The 12,857-nt window shown below is 63.8% G+C and overlaps 1 protein-coding gene and 1 long non-coding RNA gene across 7 annotated transcripts in view; one reads left to right on the top strand and one right to left on the bottom strand.

The window, feature by feature from the left end:
• TBC1D16 (TBC1 domain family member 16) overlaps positions 1 to 11,775 on the top strand; it is a 77,229-nt gene extending 65,454 nt beyond the window's left edge. For 4 of the 6 annotated variants that reach the window (XM_045044001.1, XM_045044000.1, XM_045043996.1 and 1 more), the window contains exons 9-11: positions 737 to 923; positions 2,688 to 2,867; positions 3,541 to 5,432. In XM_045044001.1, coding sequence (XP_044899936.1) covers positions 737 to 923; positions 2,688 to 2,867; positions 3,541 to 4,032 — 859 coding nt within the window. In that variant the 3' untranslated portion in view covers positions 4,033 to 5,432. The other 2 variants (XM_045043998.1, XM_045043999.1) reach the window with 1 other exon arrangement.
• On the bottom strand, positions 883 to 1,790 carry LOC123381818. The gene is made up of 3 exons (XR_006589264.1): positions 1,495 to 1,790; positions 1,258 to 1,334; positions 883 to 1,007 (listed from the first exon to the last, which is right to left on the bottom strand). It is a non-coding gene; the product is annotated as an uncharacterized LOC123381818 (long non-coding RNA).
• Positions 11,776 to 12,857: the final 1,082 nt, after the last annotated feature.

Raw genomic sequence — 12,857 nt, 5'->3', positions numbered from 1 at the left:
GGTTCCTTCCCGAGGGGAGGAGAGCCCCTCCCCACTTCACCGCCTCGTCTGCCTCTCTGGGAGTGTCACCTTACCCCACGGGGCCTCCTCGGCCATCGGCCGTCCGTCTGTCCGGGAAGTCAAGGAACGGCAGCAGTAGCGTGTAGCCTCTGCTCGGCTTGGGGGCTTTCTCCCAGGTTCGTACAATCAACACCCCAAAAGCAGAGGGACATTAGCCACTGTAGGCTGCGTCAGTCAACATCGTGTGGCCACGGCGTCCCCGGGAAGCCCTGTAGGCCCCTCCCCGGGTACCAGCAAGGCCGCGCACTCCCCGGGGCATCCACCAAGCCTGCCTTTGCTTGGATCACACTAAGCCCGGGGGGAGCCTTCCCCTGGTGGTCCTCCAGCCCATAAAGCCACACAGAGCCCGAGGCTGGCATCTTTGACCTTATGCTGCTGCCTGGCAAATAATTGCACAAAATTAGCAGCCCATAAAAATGTCCCCGCCAGCCCACCCTTTGTCACAGGCAGGCACTGGGAAGAACATCGGACCCACACTCCTCCCCTGGGGGTCTGGCCTATAGGCCACTCCATTGCCTTAGAGTCTGAAGACAGTCCCCAGAGCGGCCTTCCTCGCCCTGCGATCGAAGCGAAGGGGGGGATCCCTGGCAGCCCCGGGTCCTTCCACCCTGGGTGACATGCCACCGAGGGTGCGGCAAGGGCGGGCTGCATTGACCGCTCTGCACTGTGTCGCCAGGAGGATCCTGCTGAACTACGCGGTCTACAACCCCGCCATCGGCTACTCCCAGGGCATGTCAGACCTGGTGGCGCCCATCCTGGCCGAGGTCCTGGATGAATCAGACACCTTCTGGTGCTTTGTGGGTTTGATGCAGAACACGATCTTCGTCAGCTCTCCTCGGGACGAGGATATGGAGAAACAGCTGGTGAGGCTTGGGGCCGAGGGTCACAGTGTGCTGGGAGAGAGCACACCTCCCGCCGGGTCTCCGTGGCCACGCGTGGCGTGGCTGCTGTGGGTCAGGAAGCAGAAAAGCCAGGGTGGGCATTGCCTACGGGGCCTGGGGGCTTAGCCCCGGCCGGCTCCCTGGGAGGAACACACGCCATTCGGAGTCCCGAGATGCTGGCTGCCACCCCCACCCCATGCCCCCTGCAGGCTGGGCTATGCATCGAGGCCCCTCCCCTGGTGGCCTCCCGCCTCCCTGCAGGTGGCATCCCAGCCCAGGCTCCCTGGTGGAGTGAGGAAAGGGAGGCCCATCACACCTGGCCCTGTGCTTCACAGAATGGGTCCTCGGGTGCATCCGGGCTGCTCCCTACACAGTCCGAAGCCGGCAGGACGCCTGAGTGGGCAGGAATGGGAGGCTCCTGAGGCCCCCTGGGCAGTCGCCACACCCCATCCGAGGCAGCAGGCCTACCCTGCGGCACCCAGCCAGCTTGCCCCCTCCTCCTGGCCCCCCCCCCCCACCCTGCACAGACCAGGCAGCTGTGTGTTCCAGTCACCTGCCGAGTGCCGGGTGGAGGGCACCGGGATGTGGTCTCAGCTCCCCTGTCCCAGAGACAGCCCCGGCCTAGGAGCTGGCGGAGATGGGAAGTGATGCAGGCAGATCAGGCCGACCCTGCAGCACTCGGGACCCGCCCAGACTCGGCTGAGCACAGGTTCGGGCACTGACACCGTGCGGCCGGTCTTGTGGGACCGGATATGTCCCGTACGATGAGGGAGGAGCTGAGTGGAGCGGCTCGAATGCCAGGGCCAAGGACTGACTGAATGGGAGCAGGGCACAGCTGGGGACCTGCAGATGGGTGGGGGGAGGGGGATCAGGATCCGGGAGGCAGGGCTGGGAGGGTGAGGGGTGCCTGGGTTGGGGGGGTGGGGACGTCCGGCTGGGAGGGGCAGGCCGCATTGTCGGTCTTGACCCTGTGGCGGGCCGGAGCGTGCAGAAACTGGCCGGTCAGCAGCAGCCCCTACGAGGGCCAGGACCACCCCAGCGGCTGTCTTGAGTGGGATGGTGGGCTGCTGGCATGGGAGGGGCCTGTGAGCCAGGGAGCCCTGCCCCAGGTCCCCCTACCCCCGCTGCCCTCTCTGCATCAGCTCTGTGATGTCAGGTTTCCACGGCACCTGGGGAGACAATTACGGGGTCTGACACGATTCGCCCCAGACGGGCTCACGCAGCACATGGCCCCGTGACTCATTATCTGCCGGAGATGATTTTCTGATGGCGCTGAAGTCAGCCTCCATGTTGTCCCACGTCACTGGGTGGTGACCTCAAGCGCAGGAATCGAGTGCCCTGGGGTTCAGAAACGCCCCCTCCCTGCTCCAAGTCAGCTCTGGAAGATGATGGGTCTCGGAGGGGGAGGTGGTTGGGCTGGCGGGGGGCGGGGCCCACACATCATCTGCTCGCCTTCCGGGGAGAAGGGGTGTCAGAAACAGCCCCGTGTGGCCCCTCCCACCGCAGCCGGGCACCTTGCTCTGCCTGGCCCTGCCAGGGCCACGCCCCCAAGTGACCGGAAGTCTGGGATAAACCAGCCGATTCCAGCAGCAGCTTAAAGTGAGCGGGTGCAGACACGCGCCGCCGTCGGAAGCCCGGCGCTCGGCGTGCGTGCTGCCTGGGTGGGGGGACCGGAGGAAGGGTCCCCGCGGGAGCGGGCGCCTGGCGTGGAGCCCGAGGCCTCACGGGTCCCGGCCTCGCCCCCAGCTCTACCTGCGGGAGCTGCTGCGACTGACCCACCTGCGCTTCTACCAACACCTGGTGTCGCTGGGCGAGGACGGCCTACAGATGCTCTTTTGCCACCGCTGGCTGCTGTTGTGTTTCAAGCGCGAGTTCCCCGAGGCCGAGGCCCTGCGGATCTGGGAGGCCTGCTGGGCCCACTACCAGGTGAGCCAGCGCGGGCGCCGGTCAGCGTCCGCACCCCGCAAAGAGGGCGGGGGCCCGCGCGCCGGCTGGAGGGCCCCCTCCTCTGCGGCGCCTGCCCCCGTAACCCACACGTCAGCCCCGCGCTCGCAGCTGCCGGTGGCCCCGTGGGGCTGGCTTCAGACCTGCAGCTCGCCTCCCCGAACTGAGATAGACGCGACTGCCCGCTCGCTGGGCTCATTACCACCTTCTGGGGCCGAGCTCCCTGCTGCCACAGCCACTCAGCGTGAAGGACGGCGTCACAGGGTGAGCAGGCCCCCGGCAGCCCAGGACGCCTGTGCCCACCTGCCAGGCCCCCGGGCCCGCCCCGCCCTCCTTCCTCGCTCAGGACGGCTCCGGGAGAGAGCCCGAGACCCTGCGTCCCCAGCAGCCCCTCTGGAGGCCCCACCGTCCCTCTGCACATTTTCACTGTTATCAGCACCTCTTCTGCAAAGCCCCCAAGAGCCTGTGGCCATCACAGGGCGTTAACGCCCAAATTAGCAACAAGCCGGAGACGTTAAAGGATGTGCAAGTCTCTTGGAATCCATCAGCCTGTAAAAAAAAAAAATAGTATTGACGCTTCCGGGAGGTGGCCGGGATCCCTTCTGGAGGGGCCGGCTCTGTTCTCAATGGCAGCCGGGCCGTTCCTGTCACACAGGCCTTGCAGGTACGTGGGAGCCCCACCGGCCCGCAGACACGTGCCCCAGAGTGCCCCGGCCTTCCTGATGTCGCTGGAGGAGCATGTCTGGGGGCAGCGAGTCCAGAGACACACCGCTGGTGCCCCAGGCCGTCTATGTACTCGCCCACCCGTGCCCTCGGCCCGCTGTCGCGCCCCCGCCCAGGTCTGACTGCTGCCCGCCTGGAGCGGCGTGCTTGGCGGGTACGTTCGGGGCGAACTCTCTTCGTTCATCAAGGGAACCACTGGCACGGAGGGTCCAAGACGCTGGATCACGTCGTTTTTGTAAACCGTGTCCGCTTCGCAAGGCTTCATCGTGTGCTTTCCCAGCAGCGAATTGGCCGCCCTCGTGACGTCACGTTTAGGCTGACGTCACGAGTGAACTCGAGTGTCACCCAACAGCCACAGCCACTTTGCAGGGTGATTTTCATCGCTGTGCTCTGGCTACACCCCGAGTTGCACAAAATCTCGTGAAAAACACGAGAGAAGCCCACGTGGACATCTCTGGTGGCTGCCACCTTGCCTGAAGTTCACTAAACAAGTTTACGTCCACGTTGGCCTAGTGTCTTGATGACATTGGCCCCGGGGGCATGGAGGTGGTCCCATAATGGTAGTGGGGGTATGCTTGTCAAGAGTGAGCGCCACGGTGGGGGGAGGCTCCTTTGAAGCGACCCCTGAGAGAGAAAGGCTTTATTCTATCCATTTTCTATTAGCGTGGGGCAAGGGGGCTAGGCTGCCCCAGGCCTTGTCCTGGGAATGAACTTAGCTCTGTCCTGCTGCCCGGCCCTATTTAGGACATGCCTCGCCTCGTCCTCCCGACCTTTCCCTCTCAGAGGAGCTGGACACCCCCTTCCTGGAACTCCGCTGTCTCCCACCCCAGCCGAAGTTCACACAGCTGCAGAAGGAACGTTCTGAGACCAAGCGAGTCCATTCCGGATTAGTTCAAAGGCAGGGGCCAGGCAGCCTGGGGGACGGTCTGCCCGGAGCAGGCCGGGCGCTGGCTGTTAGCTCTGCCGGAATTGTGGGCTCCGCCCGGCCCAGTCTAGCTGTTCCGTCTGGCTGGCGGGTCGACGCTGGGAGACTAAACACGGGCTTCCTGGTGCTGCTTCCTCTTCCTCTGCCCTTGGGATCGAGGTGGAGTCAAAGGCGGGGGCGCTCTCAAAGCGTCAGGGTGGGAGAGCACACAGAATGCACCCCAGTCAAGTGCAAGCCCGCCGGGTGCCGGCTTCCTGCCGCGTGCCTGGCGTCGCCGGGCAGTGGTGGGAGGAGGTCTCCAAGGAGGACAGCAGGATCCTCGGAGGAGTCCTTGCAGAGTCCGCGAAAGACAGCAGGATCATCGTAGCACTCCATGGGGGCCGTCAGGAAGCTGTGGTGCTCCTCTCCGTTAGGATCTTCTCGATTTCTTAGCAAGAAACTTAGGGGTCATCTCTGGGGCAGAAGTTGGGATGTTCAGCCTGGAGTCAGGAAGACACTGACCAGTGGGTGGCCGCCAGAAAATTCTTTCTTGCCGGTGTGCCCCACTGCCCACCGGAGTGTATTCTGACGCAGCCTGAGAAACGCACCTTTGTGAATAGACTGGAATGAGCCCAGGCCAGACTTCAGAGGGAGCGCGTTCTTTGCCTCCTGTGACCGAGTGCATCCAGAGGGCTCCCCACAAACACAGCAGCAGCCTGTGGGGAGCACGCGCCCCATCCCCTTGTCCCGTCACTGCAGCCCTTGGGTGTGGTGCTGACACTGGCCCATGTGCAGGTGGGGAAACTGAGGACAAAAGAGGCTTGCGGCTTGCCCGGGGCCACGTGAACCCAGACAGCCTCGCGCCACACCTCTGCACTCAGCCTCCACCTGGGGCCTTAGCTGAACCCTACTCTCCTCCCCCTCAGACGGATTACTTCCACCTTTTCATCTGCGTGGCCATCGTGGCCATTTACGGGGATGACGTCATTGAGCAGCAGCTGGCCACCGACCAGATGCTCCTGCACTTTGGAAACCTGGCCATGCACATGAACGGGGAGCTGGTTCTCAGGAAGGTGAGCGTGTGCTTGCCCCCCCACGTGGCCCCACCCAGCAGGCTTGCGAAGCCCCGCCCATGCACCAAGCCCCGACTCTCACTCAGCATCCCCCCCAACACAGGCCAGGACTGCACGCAAAGGCTCCGCCCCCACGTGCAGAGCCCCGCCCCCCCACAAGCTCCACCCACCCTCGAATTCAGCCTTAACCGCACACGCTCCCGTATGGGGGTCCCCGGGGGCTCTCCCCGCCAAGGCCCCGCCCACCCGTCAACCCTGAACCCCACTCAGCCCCCCTGGAATACAGACCCCACCCCTACGTGCTTCCTGGGGCTCTCACTGCCAAGGCCCCGCCCCCCCAATGAAGGCCCTGCCCCGAAGCGCTGGTTGGAGCGCGGTGCTCCCTGCCAAGGCCCCGCCCCCATAGGCAGAGCCCCGCCCCCCACGCCGACTCCCTCCACTCAGCCCCCACCCCGAACGAACGAAGGCCCCGCCCCCACACGCAGAGCCCCGCCTCCCATGCAGACCACCTCCGCTCAGCCCCCACCCCGAAGGAAGGCCCTGCCCCCACGCGTCCTTCAGGGGGTGCTCCCTGCCAAGGCTGGGAGGCCCGGCTGGGCTGCACGGGGCTGGCCCTCAGGCCCGGATACTAGAGCCTGCCCCTCGCTGCGTGGACTGAACAGATTCCCGGGGTTGATAGACGGGGTCGCCCTTTGGGGCACCTCACTCACGGACTCACCGCCCAGAGCCAGGATGCGGAGAAGGCGGCTTTGGGAGAGGGGGGGACAAAGGGGGAAGACGGTGAGTTTGCCACCCCCCACTTCCCAGCTCCTGCTGGCGATGCTGGTTGTGTGAGCTTGGCAGCGGCCCTCAAAGGCAGCAAGGAGGGACCCGGGGATCGGCGCCGCAGCCACAGGGGAGACAGACCCTGCCGAGGCTGCACGGGGCAGCCGTGGGGCGGACAGGGCCCCCGGGCACCACGGTTGGGGGCTGAGTCAGAGGGGTCGCCCTGTCCCCGCTACCCCTTCAGGTGAAGGCCCCCCGGGAGCCTCCTTGCCCCAGGCGGCAGCCCCGCCCACTGCGTGTCGTCGTGTCCTCTCTCCGCAGGCCAGGAGTCTGCTGCACCAGTTCCGCCTCCTGCCCCGCATCCCCTGCAGCCTGCACGACCTGTGTAAGACGTGCGGGACCGGCATGTGGGACAGCGGCTACATACCAGCCGTGGAGTGCACGGGCCACCACCCCGGCTGGGAGAGCTGCCCCTATGGGGGCACGGTGGAGACGCCTTCTCCCAGGCCCCCCAGAGAAGGCAAGAAGGGCCCCAAGATGCCTCGGGACGGCTTCGGTTTCCGCAGATAGGTCGGACTGCCTGCGCCGGCAGGTCCTGGGCACGTGGGAGGGGGTGGGGATGGGCCGGTGGAAACACGAGGAAGAAGAGACTTGTGGCAACAGGAAGGGGACCTTTTCGTGTTAATGACATCAGCAGAGCCTCGAAGTGACAGAAGTTAAGCCCCGCCAGCTGCCCAGAGAAGAGTCACCTCCCGAAGCAGTGGGACCAGAGTACACGGCGGTTCCCCCTGCCGATGCAGGCGGGCTGGGTCTCCGTCTGCCCCAGGGGCTCCCCGGGCACCATCAGTGACCAGCGACAGTGCCGGGCGATGAGGAAGGACCAGAAGGCCTGTTCGACCAGCAGCACAGGGAATGCAGAACAGAATGGGGGCCCGGCCCGGCCCGGCCCGAGACATCCCTGCACGCTGGACATACGTCGTCATCGGGCCCCATTTTCTGAGCAGGCCAGTCTTGCTTTGCACAGCTTCACGGCTTATAGGAAGATGTCTGCAAAAACGAAACAAAACAAAAAGCAAAAGCCCAATGATTTCAGAGCAGAGAGATGTGGGAGTGGTGGAGGGTGTGAGAAGCTCGGGTCTTTGTGTCCGTGTAAATGTTTTATACTCCTGGTATGCCTCGGAAACAGCCCGAGCCTCGAGCTGTCGGACTCGCCTCCCGTAGTGGGGGCGGCTCTACGTGAGCATCATTGACATTGTCTAAGGTCCACCTCACCAAACACAGCGAGCAGCCGGGGGCCGTGTGTGCAGGCAGGATGGACAACGTCTGAGGGGAGTGGTGGTGCATTATGTAACCAACTGAGACAAAGGCACCTGAAAGAACTAGAAAGATTCCCGCGTGCCCCCGGGCCTGCCCACAGCCTGGGCCTTCCGTAAGTCAGCTGCGCAGGTGGTCGGGCGCGGCATTGGACCGCAGGAATGTAGCCGGCACTCAGGACGCCGTCGCCCCTGCCGGGGTCTAGCGGTGGACGGGGGAGGGTATGGCAGAGTTCCCAGCCAGCCGAAGAGCATCCATCCAGCCGTTGGCACGAGGAGGCCGCTTCTTGAACCGTTGGGATCGTGGAGGCGGGAACCCTCCCGCACACCCTCGAAGGGGTCATCATGGAGACACAGCCCCAACTAAAGCTTCCTCCCGCTCTCAGCTCTCCTCCCTGGAGAGCAAACAATGCTGCTGGGGCCACGTGAAAAAGATGTGTATCCACAGAAGAGAGGAAGTTGCCGGCCCCCTCCCTCAAAACTTATCGGTCCCCCGTGAGCCCAAGTCCTCTCGCAGGCAAGGCGGCCAACACTGGCATCTCCAAGTTCCCAGGGCTCCTGTCCCAGAGCCTTCTGGGGAGACCCTCCTGGAGCCCCCACCCTGGCCCGCAGATCCTGGGGTGCTGACTGTTTCAACCCAGCAGCAGGGTCCAGGCTGGATGGGGGCGGACTTCTCACCTGCTCTGCCTCTGGGAAGAGGGGGGTGCCTTTCTGTGCTGGCCCCCGGTCTGCTTTGGAAAAGGCTTCAGCTAAGCAGGCGCTGTACCGATCCTGCCGTAGAGACCACATCCACACATACAGGAGCATCCGTTATCCGTCGCCATGGCGGTGCTGCGTGACAAATGAGCCCCAAGCCTGGCGGTCTCGCATGCGGCCTGAGGGTCAGCGGTTTAGGCTGGGCGCTTCTGGTCTTGGCTGGGTGTGCTCGGGATGGTGACACCCAGGTGGACAGGTCACACCTGGCACTGCGCCATGTCTCTCGAATCCCCCACCGCCCCCTGCGAGCTAGCCCCGCTCGAGGCAAAAGTGCAGAAGCAGAAATGCACGGGCGCCTTCCCCAGCCTTGGGGGAGGCCACACCTGCTGTCATCCCGTTGCCGGAGCAAGTCACATGGCCGGAGTCAGCACCCAGGGACCCTCCCCTTTAGCAAGAGGAGCCGCGCAGGGACGGCCAGGGGCTGGGAATTCAGAGGGTGACAAACCATACAGTCTGCCACCACCTCCAGGAAGTCTTGGGTCCAAGTGACCCTGTTTGGGAGCCCTCCTGTCAGGGGCATGGCTTCCCCTGTAAAGGCAGGAGATGCCCAAGGGGAAAGAGCGTGTTTCTAGGCTCACCGTCTAGCAGGATAGCATCCGTGCATTTTACTGAGATACCTTGTGCCTTTGGGCTGCTGTGTATGTGTGTGTGTGCGTGTGTGTGTGTGTGTGTGTGTGTGTGGTGGGGGGGGGTGTCCAGGGAATCCCTCACTTTGGAGGGTCCTGGCTGCAAAGCATTCGTGCTGCATCTCCCGGCTCCCGCAGCTCCCCAAGACCCCTTCCAAGTGCCGCCCACCCTCGCCGCCCCCGCCTCACACCCCCGTGCGCCGCGCCGGGCCCCGGTGAGACCTTCGCCTCTCAGAGCAGCCGGTCTCCGAAGCCGGAGACCCGGATGTGTGGGCTCCTGGAGGGCAGGCTGCGCTGGAGGGCTGGGAAGGGCCTCGCAGGGCTCCCTTAATCTGGATGCAATTAGAGGAAACCAGCCAAAAACCCCGCGGCAGCTGTTGCCCCGGGATTATTCCCAGCCAGCAAAAGGCATTAGGGTGATAATTCCGTCATTAGACTTCTAGCCTTCCCACCTCCAAAACGTGCAAATATGGGATAATCAGCCCGGCACGGCCATCCTCCGTGATGTCGCTTATTTAACCCATTTTTTTAAATGACACTTAATGTTATTGGCTGGTGTGCGTGTGCGCGCATACTTAATTTCCCCACCGCTAACGGCTGTGCTGACGCGACGCGACGTTGTCGGAGCCCCTGGGAAGAGAGGGAGCCTCTGATGCGCGTGTGCTGGCATGGAAGGCGTGGACGGGGCAGCAAGGCAGGGGCTCGCCAGCCCCGGGGAAGAAGGGATGGCAGGGGGGTGGGGGTGGGGGACGCCCAGGATGGTGCGGTTGGGGCCTGGTTAGGTGCAGAGAACAGTGTGCTGTTCCAGAAGGCTCCGACCCAAGTCCCAGCCAGGAAGACTCGAGCTCACGGGTTCTGGGAATTGGTGTCCCTGAGCCGGTCGGTGTGGGGGGAACAGACGGCATGGGGAGGGGCCCCCCAACCACCTGCTCAGGGGAGGGGGCCGTGCGGTCCAGGAGGGGTGGCCCGGCTCCATGGGCGGCCTCGGTCTGGGTGCCATCAGCAGCACATTGTCCTGATGGGCCGCGTGTCAGGCAGCACGGAGGTTTTCAAGTCCAGGACCTAAAGCGCGTGTCCTTCTGAGTCTGTCCACGAGAGCCCTTCCGGAAGCCCCATGTGGGGTGGGCGGCCAGACAGGAGGAAGCTTCTGGCGCCGAAACGGACGCTTCTCCTGGGCTAAGTGGTGGTGGCTGGCAGATACTGGGGACCGTCGTCGTGGAGATGATGCTCTGTGGGTTTTGCCTCGTTTTCTGTGAGGTGCCTCTGAGCTCTCTTGGCCCTTCCTTGTTTGGGAGAAGTCGCTTGGAGCGTGGCTGTCCTCAAGGTGATGGGAACCTGCTCGTGACACTGCCCTGCCCCTGCGGAAGCCTCGATCCTCCGCCTGGCCTCTCCTCCCCTGCAGAGAGGCCGCGGGGTGTCAGGGACCCCTGGGTTCACCCGGCAAAGAGAAGGAAGCCTCTTCCAGTCTGTGTGCCCTGAGTGGGAGGAAGGGAAAGGCGTTCGCCCAGGAAGAACCACTCGTGCAGGGGCACGGACTGGGCCAGAGGAGGTGGCCTACGGCCCAGGGAGGGACCCCTCAAGCTGGACCTGCCACATCCCCAGAGACTCGAGGGAACCAGACAGCCCAGGATCCGATTAGCCCTGTGTGTCTAAGCCAGGCGACGAGGCTGTCCCTCGGAGTGAAAACATTGTGTCGGGACATTCCTAGCTCAGAGGGACTTGCCAGTTCACTTCCTCCAAAGTCGTGAAGCCTGAGGCCACGGCTCCCCGTAGGGGGTGAGCGGTGTTGCCTCTCTGAGCCTCAGTTTCCCCATCTGTAGAATGGGGATGATGGCACCCACCCAACCCGCCTTGCCGCTGGCCTCAGGGCCTCTCCAGGTAAAAGCTGTGCTAAGGTGGTCTGCCAAGCCCCAGGGGCCTCACCCGCTACTCAGGGAAGAGACCACTGACCCTGGCCTTCAGCAGCCTTGCCCAAGAGCCACAACACATCCCCCACTCCAGAGCTCTGCCTGCTTTGGGAGTCAGCAAACCCCAAACCTCTCATATGCCCACCTTGCTGCGTGTACCCGGCCGACGGGAAACCTCTCTGTGCCTCTTCTGTAAAATTCACCCCACTCCTGCCCCCAAGAAAAATCAGCCATGAACCATAACCTCAGCGACCCTGCGAGAAGCCTGTCTGTGTGGGCGTGCAAGGCGTGCAAGGCTCTTCAGCAGGGATGTGGTACGTGGACGTGAGGTCTCACCCCCTCCGCTGGGAACCCCCCCTCGCTGGGACTCTGGTCTCCTGGGTCAGGGTTGTGGGACCAAGGGAGGGGCATCCCTGGGCCTCCAGGGAGCAGGGCAGAGGGACACGCAGCCGGTGGGCATCTGGCCCTCTAGACGCATCTCGCTGAATCTCTAGGAGGGAAGATAACGTTTCAGACGCAAAGAGAGATCAAGCCACCTGGCCGTCTTCTCTCCAGCATCTCTCGGCGGGCAGGGGTCTGCTGTTTAAGGGAAAACCTAATGAAATATCCATCCTTTCCAACAGATTACTGTTGTCCATGGTGAGCAATTCTTTGTGTTTTGTTTTGTTCTGTCTTGTTTGTAAATATGATCACCTGCGAGCCCAGCCCTGCCCTGCGCGGGACTGGTCACCGTGACCCCCGGGGTCACGGTGGCCCCAACAGTGCTTCCGGCTCTCATGGATTCCCCTGCAAAGTAAATAAAATCATATTGACGACAAACGTAGGCCGTGTGGCACCTCCGGAAGGTCCGCTGGGGTTCGCCGGGCAGGATCGTGGCAGGTTCTGGTGCTGGGCAAAGAGGGCCTGCACGGAACAGCAAGGAAGGCCAGCAGAAGCTTCTGGGCCATTCCGTGATGGGGGAGGGGAGGGGACGAACAGAGGGGAGTGGGGGCAGGAGGGCGGGGGGCAAGGGCGGTCCCACCTCCGTCTTGGAGGGGTCCGTGGGAGCCGACGAAAGTTAAGGCCGGGGAAGGCCTGGGAACCCCCACAGCTGGGTGCCCCGAGACCGGCCCCAGTGCCTCGAAGCACACACGGTGTTTTATTGACACTCAGCTGCCAGGGCTCCAATTTCAGGAAAACCTGGAGTCTTCATCTGAGAGCTTTCTAAAGGAGGCCAACAAGGTGAATTTGACCTTGTTGTGGAGGGCGGGGGGGGGGGGCGGGGGGGGGGGCGTTGAAAGGAGAATTCAGGCATTAGCCTCTCCCACCTCCACCCCTGCCGAGCCCCTCGGAGCCCCGCTGCAGGGCGAGGCCCCGGGGGCTGCGGGAGGGGGGCTGGGGGCTGTTCCTGGCTCTCCTGGAGCACGGTGCTGGGGCGATGGGCTCCCCGGCCCCGGCGGCAGTGCCTCTGCATTTCGAACTGGTTTTCCGCTGTTTTGTGTGTGTGCCTACCAGGGGCGCAGGGAGGGCGAGAGTAAAGCTCCTGACTGTCTACACCGCTGGGCGTCTCGTGTGTGCAAGGTCCCTCTCACCCTCCACCACCTGGCCTCGGCTGAGACCTCTGACAGCCTCCTGAGCCCTTCTCTGCATGCCAGGGGGTGCCCCTGCCTGAGGCTGGCCTGAGGCTGGCAGGTGCCACGGGCCCAGGAGGGGCAGAGACACAGGTGGTGGCACTCATGGCTGGTGGCTCCGCTTAGAGAAACCTTTGTCCTCTCGGCAGATGGGGGTGCTGCTTCCCCAGCCCCAGCCCGGGATCTGAAGCCCGGGGATGGCCAAGTGCAGGCAGAGATGGGGCCAGAGATGGGGCCGGGAGCCCAGGGGCAGCTCGTCCTCAGGGAGGGATGGTCCCGCCCCTGCAGCTCAGCC

This window comes from Felis catus, chromosome E1 (genome assembly GCF_018350175.1).
Source record: "Felis catus isolate Fca126 chromosome E1, F.catus_Fca126_mat1.0, whole genome shotgun sequence".
NCBI lineage: Eukaryota > Metazoa > Chordata > Mammalia > Carnivora > Felidae > Felis > Felis catus.
The sequence above is the reverse complement of the archived record's forward strand: the minus strand, read 5'-3'. Positions and strand labels throughout refer to the sequence as shown.